General features: G+C 45.1%; 1 protein-coding gene across 1 annotated transcript in view; it reads right to left on the reverse strand.

Moving 5' to 3' along the window:
- ARHGEF18 (Rho/Rac guanine nucleotide exchange factor 18) overlaps positions 1 to 19255 on the reverse strand; it is a 46649-nt gene that overhangs the window by 17553 nt on the left and 9841 nt on the right. The window contains exons 6-12 of the mRNA XM_059831736.1: positions 18822 to 18879; positions 18567 to 18611; positions 18199 to 18279; positions 17694 to 17799; positions 16952 to 17132; positions 4457 to 4524; positions 2814 to 2877 (exon numbers count right to left, since the gene is read on the reverse strand). Of these exons, the coding sequence (XP_059687719.1) occupies positions 2814 to 2877; positions 4457 to 4524; positions 16952 to 17132; positions 17694 to 17799; positions 18199 to 18279; positions 18567 to 18611; positions 18822 to 18879 (603 nt within the window). The remainder of the gene's footprint in view (positions 1 to 2813; positions 2878 to 4456; positions 4525 to 16951; positions 17133 to 17693; positions 17800 to 18198; positions 18280 to 18566; positions 18612 to 18821; positions 18880 to 19255) is intronic.

Genomic DNA, 19255 nt, shown 5'->3' on the forward strand with positions numbered 1-19255 from the left:
GCCCCAGAGATGCAGTGTTTTTATACTACCTGTGATCCTTCTAGAAATGTAAAGCTGCCACTTAACTTACTGTATTGGCTAAATCAGCAGGTCTGAAGTGCAGGAAATTGGTCCCTACTGTGCCCATTTAGTGTGGAAATTGCGAAGTATCTTCTCCTTTAGTAAAACACCAGAACCTACACACAATTATTCACACCCTACTGTATAAGGGCACAGAACATCTCACAGCAAACAAGAAAAAATTGAGATCACATAAAAACCACAAGTTCTTTGCAATGCTTATTGCTATACAGTGATTTATATCTGCATGCACACACACTGAATGTAATAGATACCAGAACTAAATTTAATTTTAATACTGCAGCTTTTTAATGCTTTTTAAATCTAGACAGACTGTGAACTGGAAAGATATTTAAAACTTTAATCACTGTTACACAATACATGGAAGTCTGTAATAGACTTATAAAAAATGGATACAATTATTTAGCAGTAATGTCTGTAATGAATGATAAGGAACAGGAGACAAAATACATCCTTTTAAAAAAGGAACTTCGGGGAAGTCAAAGATGAAGAATCAGCCAGACAATCTTTAAAACTTATCACTGACAAGGTCTGCTGCTGCCCTTTTTTCAAAGTGCTTTTAAGGACATGGGGGTGGAAGAGATCTCATGGATCCTTGAAGCCAGGACTCTGCCATTGCAAGGAAGCTTTGTCTTACACCCAGACCGAACTCCTCTTCCAGTACTGGGTCTGGGAGGCTGCTTCAGAACCATGCTGCTGTAGCAGTTCAAGAGGGTCTCCAGCTCCCAGCCAAGGCAATGCCTTGCCGATTTACAACTTTTCTTGTAAAAAGACTGGTGGCTACCCATCCCCAAAAGTTCCCCTTTCTTAGTCTTCAGTCCTTGGTGTACCTCTAGTAACAATCACCTCTCCCTCCACTTCTGTCTTGCTCAACCAAACACAGCTAAATCAAGGTATTCCTGTTTCTTCTCAAAAAACAGGGTTTTCCACATTTCTTGATATCCCATACTCTACATCTGCTTGTCTCTCATTTCATCTTCCTTGAAACAGTTGACGAGAATCGTATTAGGGCTGCAGGGGAGGTTTCATCACTGACACGTAATAGAAATTATATCACCGCATATTTTCCTGCTGGAAATACCGTTCCCAATACCTTTTTGTGTTTGAAATCTCTTGGCTACACACAGAGTATCTACAACAAACTGGGTAAACCGAGTCCTCTTCCATCATCTCCAAGTGATGAGCTCCAAGCCCATTGTCCCAAAAGAGGAGACTAAGTAGATATAAGCAAGATTTGTAAAGGCGGATTTCTTAAGCAAAGGCTTAATAATAAATGCCCTCCCATTTCCATTTGGGGAAGTATTGAAATCATACGCCACCAAGTTCTCTTTCTGTGCTCCATAAGCCAACAACATAAAGTTCTGTTTCACAATGGTAGGCCAAATCTAAAAGTCTCCAGAAGCAAAACATGGGGAGAGGGATGGGGGGGACACAACCAACACAGTTTGTACCTTTCTTAAAATGTATTTGTATTTTACGTTGATACCTTTGGCTTTTTTTGCTGGGCGCTGCAGTCTGCAGTGTTATACTGTGGGTAAAGACATACAATGCCCATGCTATTAGCTGTTCCTTTAACTCCCAGCTTCTGCTTTTGACTATGGCAAATAAGTACTGGCTGCCTAGCAGAGCCTGCACCAACAAAAAGCCATTTTCTGAGTTCAATTAGCACTGTCTGCACACTGCTGAGAGTCCACATCGATCGTTGTTAACCTATCACACCAGACCAGACTGTATACCACAGAGCTGTTTCAACGACCAACCCTACAGCCCACTTGTCCTATTTTCATTATTCCTTATTGTTTCCTATTTTAGCCTCTGCACTTTCCCCTAAATGCACAAAACCATTCTTGGTAATGCAAACAGCCACTTATCATCTTCTAACAATTACTCCCTTTGCACTACCTCTTGGTAAGAATCGTTTCATAAGTAAGTACACCTTGCAATGCACGTCAACTAACAGATACCTAACAGAAACATATGGAACACACATAGTAATACTTGGACGTTCACATCAGCTGTGTTTCTTACAGCCATCAAAGCAACCAAACGGACCAACTGCAAGGCAGAAAATAATTCTGCTCTAGTCACGGTCAATCATCCGACAGCCAAGAAGCCTGTTCTGTTAACGCAGACCTTGTAACATCTACAAATTAAAATGCCATTTGAATCATACACCTGTGGCCGCAATGGTCTTTTCCAGTAGCAAAAAGCTATTTCAAAGCCTATGCCGCAATACAGCTGTTCTTTCTTTCTTGTTTTTTTTTCCTCCCAGATCCCTTTTCCCACTTTGTTTCAACAAAGATTTATGTTCAGACCATTAGCGCTAGCTTGTCTTGGAGATTTCTAGCAACCACTAGCTGCAGGCAAGTTTTAAATAGAGAATTATGAAAATCTGATGTAAAACAAAGTTCACAGTTCTAGTCTTTTCAGAGGCCAGAGAATAGACAATCAATGAAAATCTAGCTTATTGATCCCTTTTCACCATGATATTTTGAGGTTACACAGCAAGAAGGTATAAAGAAAAATAAAAAGATAAAGAGATAAAAACACACAGGAGATTGCTAGGAGCCTCTAAGCCATTCCCAATAGAAAAAAAAATGAAGCCATCTTATTAAAAGAGACCTTTTCTATACTTCAATAACACACTGTGTATAGCCTTTAAAACATATTAAAGAAAAAAATACAATCGAACAGATAAGCCTTGAGCACAGAAATCATTCTTTAGTACAAACCTGGGGAAATGCACTGGGGCGAACTTTGTGGAGATCCAGAAGGTCTGTGCTGAAAATCTTTCTGCTATAGGAAAAAATACAATATTCTTACACATACAGACCAAACTTCAAGTCCAAAATGAATCATATTTTTCCTATCACATAGCACTAACTGTAAGTGAAGCCGTATACAGAAAGTATAAAAGATTTGACAAAGTAACAGCTTTGACTTTTTCACATTCCAGAAGAATGGCATATAGACATTAATGCTTTGTATAAAAATCCCATCAAGTATAAACCAGACTGAAATAGAACCACAAATGAAGTTACAGCTGAATTAAAGCTATGATCATAAATAATTTATTAAATTAAAGCAAACTCCTCACGTAGACAATCTTCATCTACACTTTGTTGCTGTTTAGTTTACAGCAATATTAACTAAACTAACCCAGCCAGTTTTAACCAAAATTTAGACTGCCCATCTAAAATTGCATCTTTGGTAATGTGTACAACATTCTCGTTCTTGCAACACTAGGATATTACAATTCGTTGAGATACAATTTATCTAAGATGCGAAGAAATTAAATACGTAATACAGTCTGTAACAAATGGCTTTTTGGGAGTCTCGCTTCACTTTGAGGATCTTATTTCTGACTTCATTCCCCATATCATTTTGTGCTACCTTCCCTCTCTGCTCTCTTCAGGAGTGGTTTGTAAGGGCTGATTCAACCGTGAAAGTTTGGGAGATGGAGAAGAGTGGAAATGGAAGCATCAGAGCAAGTGAATTTTTAGGTTGAAAAGGAAAATGCACAATGCCACAAGATGTTTAAAAGTATGTATCGAAAACCCCACAAGAACATTTCTGCCTTCAAAAGAGTTACATTCTAAATCATCAATGGCTGAAAGCACTTCCTCTAACCTCTAATTGCCCAGGTTTGAGCTGTTCTGCTCTTTCTTTTCCCCCTCATGGTACTCCCTAATCTGCTATCAGTCTCTGAAATCATCAACACTTGCAGGTTAAAACAAACTAAAACTCCCTCAAGTACAATTAGTTATGAGGAGGAGGAAATTATTTTTAAAACCAATACCAGAACAAAAAACCCGACAGACAGACAGCTATCTGAAACCAACCTGTGACCTTACATGCAATCACAGGCACCATGGTGACACAGATAAAAAATGAACAGCTTAGCAAGATATAAAGTTCATCACAGTTCAAAAATGAAGTCACTTATTCTGCATTGCTCAGCTTATAAATAATATGCAACTGTTATAACCAAATCCTCCTCCACCCCTCACACTCCTCCCTCAGCTTTGAGATGGCACAACCTATTAAAATGCAGTGGCATAAAATTCAGAGGTACCATATAATTCAATTATGTTCCCCCCAAAAGTGATGAGTTTGAGCATTCTTATAAGGGTTAGTCACAGTTCTGACAGGCACAAGCAATGGTAAGTAATTTTCAGCACAGCAATAAAACATTTCACTTTATTTTCCCTACATACATTGTCATAAATTACTATAGTGACAAGTTAATAACTATTCGATGTCTTGAAGATGTAGGGCAAGATTCTGTACTGATGTAAATTAAACCACTCGCACTAAATTAAACTTAATCTGTCAAGCACTGTTATTATAAAAGAAGAACAAAGTTTAAACCCACCTTGGGTCTGATGCTGCTGCATTCAGCCAGTAAACTCTTGCAGTTCTTATGGACATTCACTGCACAATCTGAAACACACACCAAAAAAAAGTCTTAAATTATTCTTGTCATTCCCATCTAGGGAAAGGAAGAGTGACACACAAAAGATCTTAATTTTGGAAGAGATGCAGAGTAAGCTCAGGTGTTTCAGCCAGCATCCTTGTTGTGCATCTTTTGTTCTTGATTTTACACCAAATACTCAAGCTTTTTCAGTAAGACTCGGAATCACTGATAATGCAATTCACACATGCAAGCACAAAGAGACACTACTGAATGCACTAACAGTGTTCTGCCTCATCTCCACTCAACTGGAGGACCACTCTCCTCATATTTGCAAAGGTTATTTCCATGTCTCACGATTCAAAATTGATACCACTCAAGAAGGCAGCAATTTATTTGGCTCCATATGAATAGCTGCCTTTCTGCATAGAGTATTAGTAGGAGCTGAAGTAACTACAGTGAAGTTCAAAATGCACCACAGAATCAGAGTATGACCACCACCAGAGCATTACCACTTTTCCAGCTTCACAAAGGAACTGCTTCCAGATAAAGGAACTAAAGCAGCCCTCTCTCACCCAAAACGCATAAAACCATTAATAGTATAGTAAAATCCATTCCCTTTTTTTCTTTTTAATAACTACTGCTTGAGAAAACAGGATGACAACTGGCAGCATCAAATATTTTCTGCAGTCTTTCTGCCCATCTATAAAATAAGATCCTTCATCAATAGCACAAGCAGGACACCAGCAACTCAGACAGTAAAGGGAACCAGGATTTGGTTCTTCCCATATATTTCAGGCATGCCTGTTAAAAGACAAATAGAACAAAACTGGGAAGATGAACACTACATCTGCTAGAGAAAATCCTGTTTATGTTCAAAGCACAGAGAAAAAACTATTTAAGGTCTCTTCACCCAAACAGAACTATCACCCACGCCTGGCGCCGAGACTGGTGATCTGCTTTAAGGCTCCTGGCTAACACAGAGAAATACTCACTTATAAGTGTTTTCCATAATTACAGTAAAACTCTGAGAACAGGAGGGAAATGCTTACTTGGTCTTAAACACAAATAAATTATTAAAGATATAAAAACAAGACTGAGAAAGACTGAGTGCACAGATGCGAAAGATGCTTACATGTTATGCAACTTCCACAAGTGTGGGAAATAAGTGCAGAATACTGCACTTTGAGTGCCTGCCACAGAGAAAATTTCCACAAAAACAATCACCTTCTGTAACTTCTCTCTGATTTGTGATATTTCTACCAATACCATACCCTGTGCAACAAAACAAAAGGCACTATATCTAATTTCAAATATACGGGCTTCTGCAAATGTATGACAAAAATGTATCAAAATTAGTCACTTGCTAAAACCATGTAGAGGTTAACAAATATACTATCTCAGCATTGATAAGGCCTCCACCTATCACCAGAAAATGAAGAGCTTGTTAACAGACATGCCACAACAACAAACAACTAGTTGGCAATGGAAACCCCTTTCCTCCCAAGACAAAGGAGCAAACTGCCGGACAAGAATCACCACACAAAAGGAAATAGAAAAAACAATTCTCCATGACATCAGGCTGGGTTGGATTCGAGTCTAGCTTATGGACGGGTTCCCTTCAGGGCAGAACAGGCACGCGGACGGAGAGAAGTGTTCGTACAGTCGCTGCCCTCCCATGCAGTCCCGCGACATCGCCTCTTCTCTTGAAATCCACTTTGTTCATCTAGAATTGTGTAATCAAGTCATCAATGAACATTTTATCAAACTTTAACTAGACATTCATATTCCCTAACATTTACATATCTTCAGTGATTACATTCGACAATTCTTTTCCTATTAATGATTAGTAGGACTAATCTACTTCAAGAGCTTGGGTACCTTGTTAAACTAACTGTAAAAGGGATGTCAACCTAAAAATATATTTACTTTTTAAAACCATGCACTTGCTCTGTTAAAGATAACAGCTTATATCACTCTCGGTAGGTATTTTTCACTTAATCAGTTGACATATCTAATAGTGCTGTGTGTTAGTTTCCTATGCTGCTGAAACACTCTTTACACAACAGGAGAGAACATACTAGAAAACAGGAAAATGCTACAGAAAAGCCTCAGAAAGCTGCAGGTGAATCCAAGGACTTGATTCTCTAAGGGACTACTTGAAATGCAATGAACTTAATGATTTGCAAGTGGCATTATTTTTGCCCACGTAACAGAAGAGAATTTTGAAAACTGCCAGAGGAATCAGGCTGTTTTATAAGCATCCTTGATTTTATATAATATGCTCCAGGTTTCTCTATTCAACACACTTTTGCAGACGGAGCTGAACCAAGTACGCTCCAATTAAGGACCAGAACAAGCATTCGAATCCTAGTGAATTTGATTTCCTTTTTCTGCATGTAAGATCTCTTTGCATTCTTTATTCTTCTGGACAGCCTCTCTGAACAGGGTATTAGAGAACTGCAAGGGTCAAGAAAACAGCAAAGAGAAAAAGGAGGGACAGAGGACAGTGAAGAAGTGACAGGAACCTGCACAAACTGAAACTGATATTTAAGAGCGGAGATAAATATGAAGGGTCATTATAGGTGCATAGAAATAATAGATAGCTAACCTCAGAAAACACAGATGGGAGGGGTTTTTTCCCATTATCATAAGAGGGGAAAAACCCAAATCACCAAAGAGACCATCCAAAGAAAAGGAGCATTGGTAAATTCAAAACTCAAAGAAAAAGATTTCTGCATGTACCATCAGTAACTGGTTGCGTTTGGTCTTATTCAGATCAAGAATCTGCGAAAGTACAAAAATGAAATGGACAGCTATTTTGGTGAGCTCTTCTCAAACTAGAGAGGCACAGAAGGTATTCCTGAGAAAGACAGAGCTAAAAACTCAGAGGACTGCCACCCAGGCTCTTCCCTTCCTCTTCCCCATCTTCTCCTCCCTCAATCACTCACTGGAACTGCAAGATTAATCTGGCAGGGAAAAACAGATCCTCCAAAGGATTTCATTTCGACACAGACTATGCAGAAGGGCCATAGCTCTGGCCAGTGCCGAGAACACCAGTTAAACTGCCTGCACACCTAGAAGGTGCAAGGATTTGGGTTACCGTGATGGGATGGGGACAGGACCACCACCACTAGAGCTAAAGGTACAGCTGCAATCGCTATCACACGTAGCATGGAAACTAAGCAAACCCACCATGGCTGCTTCCGGGCTTAAATCAACAGTTTTGGAATTAAGACTGAGAATTTCTGGGAGTATCCCATTATCCTACATCTGCTTACTACAGGGACTGTCACTGCCTCTGAAGCATTTTGCATGGCTAGTGCCAGCGATGACCTATGGCTCACGGACAGACTAACTGAAACAAGGGCCTCATCCAGCAAAGAAACATTTAAGACCAAGAAGCTCATAAACATCATTAAAGATCCTGTTCACAATTGAGGGTAATGAAATTAATGCCTGGTATAATAAAAACCCTTCCTTTATTAATGAGATGCTTTCCCAAAGGTTCACAGAAACCAATTTACAACTTAGGAGCCTTTTATTGGACAACACATTACAATGCCCAAAAGCATAACCCTGATTCACAGTATGCAACTGAAAAAGGGCAGGCGAATACATTTTCTCCCGCAGCTGTAAAACCTTCCACTGGATCAGACACTGACAATGTCCTATAAATGTCTTCCAGAATTGGATTCCAGGACAAATCTATGACTCACCAGATATTATGAGTATTATGACCGTGACCTTTGGTCTGGAACGGTACTGCCCAATAAAATAACTCTTAAAAGGCCATTTGCAAACAACTGCAACTAACAGTCAGATATGCTATGATTAATCAAAAATTGAACTCCTGACTTTTTTTCTCCTCAAGCACATGGCATTTTGGCATTTTTTAAATGGCAGATTAAAAAAAAAAAAACAACCACCCACAAAACCAACACAACCTTAAAGCAGCTAAGTTCAGACAGGGACACCTTTTAACAGTGATTCTAATGATACAAGGAGTTCAAGCACTATTTTAATGCTAAGAATATATTCACCACCTATTAAACCCAACCAGCTGAAGAGAGCTGTGGACAAAATAGTTTTCTTTTCATATTAATAATTTTTCTGTTTTCAAATGTCTGATGCTTCACATCAGTCAAAGAGAAACTCTTCTCTCTTTACTCACCCCTACACCATACAAGGTAATTCCTCTCTCTTGAGCTGATAATCAAAACTTTTAGTTCTGAACAACTTGCATGTGAATGATTAATATGGAATATAAAACCTGAATTTATACATAAAGATACACAACACAATGACTGAGAAACATTTCAAACTACAGCATTCCAGAAAAAGCAGAGTGACTTTGTGATAAACCTCCTCAGGAAAGAGGAGGAGTTTCACTGGAAGATGAAGAAGTTTCTGTATTCAGCAAATCCAGGCCAGGGATCTTCAGGAACTCAGAACAGATTTAACCTTGTCCTAGTGGCTTTGGTGACCGGTGTTTACTTGTTTTGCTAATTCGCCTAATTGCGCAGAGGCAGAAACCAAAAACTGGAAGGGTGCAGGGTGATGAGATACCTCACATTCTGAAACAGAGACAGTCCAGGCGAGAGAGCAACTATGCTAAATTATCAAGTTTCAGCTTCCCTGTTAAAGCATTCCTCTTGGTCTCCAAAAACAACCTATAATTACTTTCTCACTCTGTCTGGTTTTATTGTCAAAATATCAGATAGACAGATGGGGGGTGGGGTTGTGTCATTCCCAACACTGCAAGTTCTGGTGGCCTTGGGCTTTTCTTTAAGCACAGAAACCCAAACCAGAACAACTGAACAACTGATGTTTCTTTTTTTAAACAATGCAAAGTAAAATTAGCATATTATCCTAAAAGAAATATGAGTACCAATTCAATTCTCTCACGCTGAACCCTTCCCCCATTCTACAGGAACGCTACAGGACTGAAGCAGCAACTATGACAATCATAAAAGGTATTTAAAATATTTCATAGGTAAACATTAGGTGGAACTACAGCGCACAGTGTCTGATGGCTCCTGTTTGAGAGCCATATTTCATGGGTTTATTTTTTTTACTGTACCAAAGAGAAACAACTATTAGCTTATAACTTTATAAAATAAAAGAAGTGTTAAATACAAAAGCCCCCTACAAAATTCTCTCTTAAGAGGGGAGAGAGAAGGAGCTGAGAAGCAGCCGTTTCTTCTCTTGGTTTTACATAGCAGACACAGATATACTACAATAACAAAACCACAGCACAAAATCTTCAAACAGTATTCAGTAATTTTGCTTATTTATTAGAGCAGCAAAACCAAATACAGTACCAGGAACATTCAGAAAGCTGTTTCAGTTTTCAATCACTCTCTGTTTCCCCCCACCTCCTCCAAAATCCATCACCGTTCCTACCAGGGTTTCCTTTCCAGCAGAGACAAGCTAAGCCTACAATCTGATATTATCTCCCGCTCTTCTCCCTAATATGCCAGGACTGTGGAATATTTGAAATGGGTCAGTCATCACAACTGTGGGTAAGGAGAAGTTTTCACCACTTTTTCCCTCCGGACACATTTAAGGTCTTTTTATGTACATCCCGGGCTCTTCTCACTGCTGCAGCCCCAGCACTAGTACTACGTGCCTAAGTAACCGAGAAGACGAGGCGCAGGATCTCATTACCACAAGCATAAGGATGCTTAGATGTAAGTTATGCCATAAAGTGAACCAGTTTCACATAAGGCTACATCAGCTCGCCTCCCCAACACACACAGTAATATTTAACAGCTCCTTCTTTAACCCCTAAAAGAGGTCTCTAAGACAAAGACGGGATCTTCACAAGCTGCGTCCTGTCCCCCAGATTAAGCCTTGAGCTGCTAACGTTGGGACGGCTATAAACCCCGCAGGATTTGTCACGAAAGGGAGGATAAACCCGCTGCCCCGGCCAAACTCGGGATCTCCTCCGCGCTGCCGGAGGAGGCCGGCGTTGTGTAACTGCCCGCTGCGGGACGTTGCTAGGCGGCAGCGGCCGGTGGGCAGGCTCCCCCCACAGCTCCCCGCTGAAACTCCCCTCACCGCGGGCACTGCGAAGCCCCGGGAGCAGCGCTGCCCCGCCACAGGGACCGGGGAGTGGGGGGGCGGTCACCGGGCCGCGGCCTCCCGTTGCCCTGGGGAGGGGGGGTGGCTCCCGGTGCCAGGAGGGCTCGCTAAGGCCGGGAGGGGGTGGCGCTGCGGGGAGCCGGGGGCCGAGGCTCGGGGCGCCGGCGGGCGCGCTGACACCCCGGTCTCTTACCGGACTCCCCGGGGAGCCGCTGGTTGCACTCTCGGTCCCGGGAGCCGCCGCCACAGCAACAGGAAACGCCCCCGTGTCCCGGAAGCAAAAGGGCGACGAGGGTGCGCGCCTGCGCGCCAGGCCCCGGCCGAGGGGAGGGCCCGGTTCCCCTCAGGGAGGGCACGACCGCCCCCGGCCCCTCTTTCCCCTCAGGGAAGGCACGACCAGCCCCGGCCCGCGCTCTCTCCTCAGGGAGGGCACGACCGCCCCCGGCCCCTCTTTCCCCTCAGGGAGGGCACGACCAGCCCCGGCCCGCGCTCTCTCCTCAGGGAGGGCACGACCGCCCCCGGCCCCTCTTTCCCCTCAGGGAGGGCACGACCAGCCCCGGCCCGCGCTCTCTCCTCAGGGAGGGCACGACCGCCCCCGGCCCCTCTTTCCCCTCAGGGAGGGCACATCACCTCGGCCCGCGCTCTCTCCGCAGCCCGCTCCCGGGACGGGGGAGGCGGCCGGGGTCGAGAGCCCCCAGGCCTCTCCCTGACGCGGGTCCCAGGCCGCCCGCCCCGAGCCTGAGAACCGCTCCGGCCTCTCCCCCGCCCCAGCCGGCGGATGTAAACATCCCGCCCCACGGGAGATCTGCGGGGCACCTGCCTTCCATCAGCGCCTGGCTGCGGCGGGAGCAAAGACTAAGCAGGCCCTTTGACGGATGGGATGTAGCATCCCGAGTGACAGCTTTAACATGGTAGTTCATGTGTTTGCGCAGCGCCCGGGACTTACTCTAAATACGTAATTCGTTATTAAAAGCCTGGTGGGATTTGCCATTCAAAACGCACTGAAGTTTTTACGGCTGCTCCTGCCAAGGCGAGGTTGGGGTGCCCGGCGCTGGCTTCCTTATCCACCCCGCGACTGCGAGTGCCTGCCCGGGCCGTCACAAATGACCCCTGTGCAGACAAACAGCAAAAGCAAAGGGGAATTATCTTCACTATCAGCAGATTCATGCACTGACTTGTACAACTAAATTGCTTGCTGGAAAAACCACCTTTTCCCTGCCACCAATAAGGTTTGACCTAGTACTAGCATCAGGCCACTGAAGTGCGGGGAGGAAAAATGAGAAGAGCTCATGACCTAACCTTACCTCCTGATCTGTGATTCACTCTGAGGATTTACAATACTGATCTCCATTGCAAGTTTGTCATATTTTAAATCATGCACATCCGAGTTGCCTGTCGAGCTTGAAAATGCGACATACATGATTACAAAACAAACTTCCCTCTCAAAATTCGCCCTGCAGCTTTCCCACACTGCTTTGAAAAAACCTGCCACCGTTTGGGCTGGAAATGTGCTGAAATCCTAGACTGCCGTGGGACCAGTATTGTCTCTGGTTTCCACACTGCGACCTGTTTAACTGATTTTATTTTTTTTCTTCATGTTAGAGTTGCAAGCTTTTCAGAAATGTTCCCTTTTGTGCTGCTTCTGTACAGGACTAAGCACAATAATGTCCCGGTTGTTATTGGGGCCTCTCAGCACTACAGAGAAATAACCATTAAATAAAGCGTTTTGGGAGTAAACAGCTGGCTGTCACTTGGTGACAGATTAATCCTTAGACACTTCAAACTCTGTGCTTTGCTATAATATAAAAGTAAAGCATTGCAGATTGCCCAACTACAGCTGTCACGGAGAGAACACACTGTGCTTGAGCGGCTGGCCTCAGGGCATCTCCACAAAATCAGTGCAAAATCTGGCACAGCAACCAGCATGAAAGACTCTGTAGCTTAGAGCTAAGGTTTGGATTGCAAAGAAGAGAATAGCACCGACTTTCTAATCCTGTGTAATTCTATAATAACAAAAGATTTCTTACTGAGCGAGTTGCAGGTAGATTACTGTCACGCAGCCTTATGCATTTGTCAGGCCAAGTGTACAAGATCCTGAGGTTTATATCAGGGAATGCAAGGAGCAGCACCTTGGAGATGTTCCAGATGAAGGCAATAATGCCCAGACATGAAAAGAAAGTGAAAAGCAGAAAAGGAGAAGCACCGAGAATAGTCTATTCTTCAGCTTCCTTTTCTAAAACCTCTAGAGTTCGGTAGAGCCAGCTCTGTGTCAGCAGACTCATAGCTCAGTCAGTGTTTCCTCTGAAACCAGCGCTGCAGACCACTTTCACATTTGCTTTAGATCCCGCTTCATTGGCTTATAACCACATTAACCCACAGCCTATCGCAGTTGCTCTGGTTTCGCCTATTTTATTTGGACTCCTGTCAGTAATCATTTATTCCAAGTGGGACTCCCAGTCCATTTATCACTGTCATCATGTTACAGCAGCCAAACCTCCTTTTTCCCCCAAATGGAAGCTTTTTGGCAGCTGTGCCTCTCTCCAGAAATGCAAAGTTTCAGGTTGCCTGCTGCTCTTCAGATTTCTCAGGACTCTGTGTGGGCTATGAGCAGAAATTTCTGGATAGAAAATCAAGTCATTCCTCCTTATTACAAGCCAAAACTATCCTTCCCGTATTAGCTTATTGGTGCTGCCCTGCAAATCCTAAAAGCAAAAGCATGCAGGCACAAGTGCCAAGTGAGAGGTGAATTTCACACATCGAATTTCAAGTCCAAATCAAGAGCCATTCTGGCCTCTCTTCCTCACAGATAAAAAAGCATGGGTGGAGGATGTTTGGCTGACAAACTGCAGAGACCCATGTCCTCCATTTACCCGCAGAACCGTTGCGAGAAAGGAAACGTCTCTCCAAATCTCTTTCACAACGTGCCTTAAATAAGTCCTGGAGACTCGTTACAGCAATTTGTTACAGATCAGCCTGCGTTCCGAAGCGGCCAGCAAGGGTCAGGCTAGGACAGGTGGACAGTCTGGTGTCCAGCACAGCCTGTATTATTCAGGAAGATTCATTGAACTGAGCACTTTCTCTTAAAGAAGAATTTGTCTGAAGCCTAACGAACTCTTTGGCTGCAGCTATAGGTTTCCTTTTGCAGAGGATGGGGGATCTGACTTCCCTACAGGGGCTAGGGCTCTATCTTTCCCATAAAGTAATAGAGATGTAACTCTCAACTAAAGATGATGTTGAAGACCCACCTCTACCCCTGTGCTCAAGCTCAAGTCGCTAGGAGGGAAGCAATCCTCCTGCCATCCATATTCCACGGCACATCCTTGGCTTGCCTCCATGGCACAGCCTTCTTGGAGAGCTCTCCTCCTGTCAGGGCTTTCCTGGGACTCATCTAACTTCTGTTGCATAAACTCTGGAAGCATGTTTATAAGAGAGGATTAATTTAGGCACAAAACCTTCTCCACCCTTGACAGCAAAGGCTCAAAAGGAGCTTTCTTCATTTCCAGGTGAACAATAAACCTAGAGACTCACCGCTCAAAGTTTATGTAACAGTAAAGTTTGGGTGGCCACTGTTGTCGAGATCCCAGTGACTGCAAACATTCCTCTTTGTTTTTCAGCCCTGCCAGACTCCTGACATCACATCTGTGAGACTCTGAAACTGGGGCTGCAGAAACTCTCCTGCATCTGTACGCTCGACAGACACCACAGCCTCCTTCCCTGGGAGACTTCGTACCGCATGGTGTCAGGACAGATGGGAGGAATCAGGTGGGAGAGGGAAACAAGCTACTGTGCACATGGCCACCCGGGCTGCCTACCTTCTTCACAGCTCATGTGCATGTTGCTAGCAGAACAATGATTCCTTTTACTGAATTAAAAGCAGAATTCCTCCTGCTGTTACTTTCTCTAATAAGAAGAGCTCTCACTCCTCTATTTCATCAAGCGACTGGACTTTTTGCGTCCACAGGACAGTGAAAAGACCTCAGGCTTCCTAATCATTTCCCCATCCTTCCTCCCCATGGCTTCAGCTCATCCCTTTCTTTTAACTACCATCTTTTCTTGTCTTTTCTTTCGATGAGCCTGTTTTGTTTTCTACCACGTGGTGGTGCTGCAGTTAAAAATACCACGGGGATAACAAACAACCGCACCTGACCATGAGCTGGACCCAGAGCTGGCCGAGGGTCAAAGCGCATAGATGGTGAAGCGTGAGTTCGTTATGAGAAAACAAGAGGAGCAGCCAAATATCCTCAGATCCTGGCAGCAACGGCAGCTCACACCGAGCCCTGACAAAGCAGCTTGCGCTTCTGAAAAGTAGGCATGCCACTCCGGCTGCACGGTGGTCCCGAAGCTTGCTTTTCAAGAGCTCTATCAGCGACTTGTCAGGAGACCATGCACTGCTCCTAGCTGCAATAACGGGAGCTAGCGATACCAACTATCAACTCTGCCGCCCAGAAGCAGCTTGCAAAGGTTTCAGCCCAACGTAATTCAAATACAGGCACTCTCAGGCTAACAGCTGTCACACAGCAAGTCCCAATCCAGATCTGACCACAGACAGGCCATTAATTTGAATGAACATCTCAGAACCCTGCCCAATTGTTCAGCCTCAGTTCAAGCCACCGCAAAGGGAACAGGCAAAACCAAGCTCTGCTGCTCTGCCACCCACGTTAGCCTGGGCAGCGTATCCCTGAGCAGCCCAGAAAGCTGAAGGAGATGTCACAGAGTCCCAAACACATACCAGTTCCTCAGCCACCTTGGAGTTTTTCTCCTGAATGTTAGCAAAACTCAACAACAGAGATTCCTCACAGAAGAGCTGAGAAACAGGGTAAAAGTTCACAGAGTCACAGAATCACGGAATCATTAAGGTTGGAAAAGACCTTTAAGATCATCAGGTCCAACCATCAACCCAACACCACCATGCCCACTAAACCACGTCCCGCAATACCACGTCTGCACATTTTTTGAACACCTCCAGTGACGGTGACTCCACCACCTCCCTGGGCAGCCTGTTCCAGTGCTTCACCGCTCTCTCAGTAAAGAAATTTTTCCTAATATCCAGTCTAAACCTCTCCCCACGTATTTATGATGGAAAATGATATGCCGAGCCATACACCCATTTCAACAGCTAGCTCCAACCCCTTGCACTCCAGATCACAAATCTCCAAAGCAGTTGTCCAGAGAAGAATCACTCACACCAGCAACGACCTCAGAGCTCCCAAGACCATACACAGCATAGCTCCAAGTTCTTGGTGCACTGGGGATCAAGGACTGTCTGTATCCTCTCAGGTTCAGATATTTTTTGTAAAGCAGTGTGCAGGACTGCAAACAGAGCCACTGGTAGGAGGTTCCTCAAACAGGAATAACAAGGCATAACTCTGCCTCCTCTCGTAATACGTGGGTTCTCTCTAAATATCCACAAAGCACTTGCTCTTACTCAGCTCCCTGCTTCCTACTTTTTGCTGTGACACCTGAAAAATGTTCACTAACTGTGGTCCTTTTCAATTTCCCTCCAGCTGCCGTGAAGGGAAAATATGCTTCTCACAGCGTCTGTCCAAGGACAGCCAGTTCGTTTATGCCACAGGAAGGTTTTACTGACCTTAAGAGCCTTTGAGAGACCCTTACTGGAGAGCGAGCATTGCTTGAGGATACAGGGTAGAGAAAGAGAACAATTCTCTCATTTCCAGAAGATTTTGTCTGCCCACAGACAATCCCTTGGGAATTAAAATGTTCTTCAGTGCCCTGAGTACCTGCCCCAAAGAGGAGGGACAGGGCTTGTCCATCAGCCAAAGCCATGCAGCAATGCCGTGGTGCAAGCAGTGGGAGGACAGACCCCCATGCACGTCGGCAAAGGAGCAGCTGCCATTCCTGTGCACTACTTGCATCTGAAAAGCACCGATCTCACCCATGCAGGTTCTGGGAGGCACCATTTGAGTTAATAAAGTTTTGGATGTTCTAGAAATCCCTGTGCCCATGCATAGGGCAGATGCTGAGCTGAGACATCACTGCATCTGTGAAAAACAGCTTAAAATATCCAGCTTCACTCAGGCAGCGGGGATATTTGCTTGGGCAAAGCAGAGTTTTGCGAAAAAAAAATATTAAAGGGAAAGTTGACCTAGAACCTTCCTTGGGGGAAAGGGGCAGGAAATAGTCAAGTGGCCAAAGAAAACGAGGATAAACTATTGCCAGGCAGGATTTAGAGATTATTTAGACTATGTGGAGGAACAACCAAGGCAGGCCAAGCAGGATGGTGGGGTATGGTCCAGCCAGGCAGAAAAGCGAAGCAATCCGTGAGACTGATTTAAGCAGAGGAATGGCCAGGCTGGGCCGGAGGGGAGGCCGGGGAGCGGGTTACAGCCAGACAGTGACAGCCATACTCACTCAGGCACTGCAGACCACTTTTATTCACAAGAGGTTTGGCACACAGTGAGCAGCTGGTGCAACTGGAGAAAACCCCTGGCACAAGCTGGTGCCTATTCATCTCTTTCCACCTCTCTTTTGCCTCCTTCGTCTCTTTCTCTTTCTCCTTCTCTCTCTCTTTTGGCTGCTCTTTGTTCTTACCCTGGAGGGAGAGAAAAACACAGCCCCGTCACAGACCTCACACTGCCCACACGTTCCTTTCCCCGCTGCTAAAAATGAGCATGCAGAAAGCTGATGTGCGGCAAGTACAGTGGGCACCTTTGTGCCCGAACCTTTGGGATGGCAGTGCTTTTCCCAAATGCCTTCCTAAGCCTCGGGCCAGTCCCTCTAGGCTAGCGTCACGCATGGTGAAGGGCAGGACACAGCACAACAGCACGTGTCCGTGCCTCTGCAGGCTCTCCTCCTCACCACAGCGGGTGATCCAGGCAGTCACCCAGCCAAGGTGGGTGACTCCCTCCTGGTCTGCACAACTCAAGCCAAGACAGCACGAGAGCAGCCAGAACATGCCCTGGAGCAAGGTGGGCTGAAAGTCAGGGACCCTCTGTCCAGGGCGTTATGTTAGGGGTCACAGTGCGTCTGCTGACCAATATAGAGGCCTCAGCCATCCAAAAGCTATCCAACTAATTGGTCCCTGGGGTCAGATCCCCTCTTCTACTTGAAGAATTCAACAACCCATTCCACAAATTCAGCATCTCTCCCTCACCTTATCCTTCTGCCAGGACCCAGTGACGCGGCTCCGCAGGGAACTCAGGCGTCGCATCACCTTCGTGCTTTTCTCTGCTTTATCGCTCTTTCCACTGTCTTCATTTCTGAAATAAGACCAAAACCGTCTTAACTAAGGGGAGGTTAACTGGCCAAGCACCGTTCAGGGAGATCACTGCTGAAGTTCATTTGAAGCATTATTTTAGGACGCCATCTCTGAGCTTTCCATCTCCTGGAGGATCTGGTTTGGCATCAGTCGTGTCATTTATTAATGGGACACTTGCAAATAAGGAGCTAACTGTCAAATTATTTGTGCGCGTTCTGGCTGTCTGTTTTTGTTCAGTGCCATGCACAACGAGGCCCCGATCCTGGCTGAACCACTGCAGATACCAGTGTCCTGCGCACAATATTAGCAGGGCAGTAGAGCTTCAACGGGGCAGGAGGGGCTTGAAATCTGGTCTGCTCTGGGAACACAAAGCGTGTGGATTACTGTCTGCCTCACTTACTCATTAGACAGGAACTCAAACCAGGTGAGGTTCTGCTGGGAAGAATCGCTGCCTTCTTGCACAGAAGCTCTCTGCTTCGCCCTGTGCAGGGAGAAGACATCAGACACACAGCAAAGAATGCAAGAGCAGAACTTTTGGGTCAGCTGAAAGGCTCGTCTTTGGAGACGGCGCAGGAATATGTATAGAGTTACAGAGCGGCACGTGAAATGCTACTTCTCCTTTCAATTCTACCCTAGTTTCACTGGAGGAATACGGTGATTCTGGTACCCTGGGGATTTGCCTCTGAGGGGACCAAGTGTCATTTGCCAGGTGGGTCCTAGGCAGACCTATGACCTCCCCACCCACATCCCTCTCCCAGACACACTTACCCATGATACTGTTTCAGCTCCTGAAGTACCTGCTGGACGATTAGCCTACCAGGGATGGGGCAAAAGAAAAGAGATTAGAAAACATCCTTGCAAAGACATTCTGCACCCCACAAAGCATCAGGCACTGATTTACGGCCAGCTACTTAGCTGTGCCCCAGCATGGAGTGGGATCTTCTTTGCTATTGCACCTCCAGTAGCTCAGATAGACTCAAGAATCTCAGACATCTCAAAACAGCCAGGACTGACAATACCTACACGTGGTCTGGGGACACGTGGTCCTTCTCCAGCATCTCCAGAGCAGGGGGTTCAACACCTGGAACACAAAACGCCCTCAGCAGGGAGCCTGGTTTGCCTTTGCAGAACACCATGTTGCAAGCTATGTGACTGGACCCCGTTAATCCTGCTGGGTTCCCACTCTGCCTTTGGTGGGGAGGGAGAAGTGCTGGAAACAGTGGGGGAGGAAAAGGCTGCATTGCATTTCTGTGAGGGAGGGGAAGGCTACATCACTTTTTTGTGTTACCCCTCCCTTCTCCACTCTGTATTATATTAACTTCTGAGGATGCTGCTTGCAGCTAGAGGGTGGGAGCTGATACCACCCCAGAGACCTTCCCCATGACAGCCGGCTTCCCCTCTACTTCCCAGGCTGTGCTCTTAACAAATCTCTACATTTTGCTCCAGGGCAGTCCTCA

Source organism: Gavia stellata, chromosome 32 (genome assembly GCF_030936135.1).
Source record: "Gavia stellata isolate bGavSte3 chromosome 32, bGavSte3.hap2, whole genome shotgun sequence".
Lineage (NCBI taxonomy): Eukaryota > Metazoa > Chordata > Aves > Gaviiformes > Gaviidae > Gavia > Gavia stellata.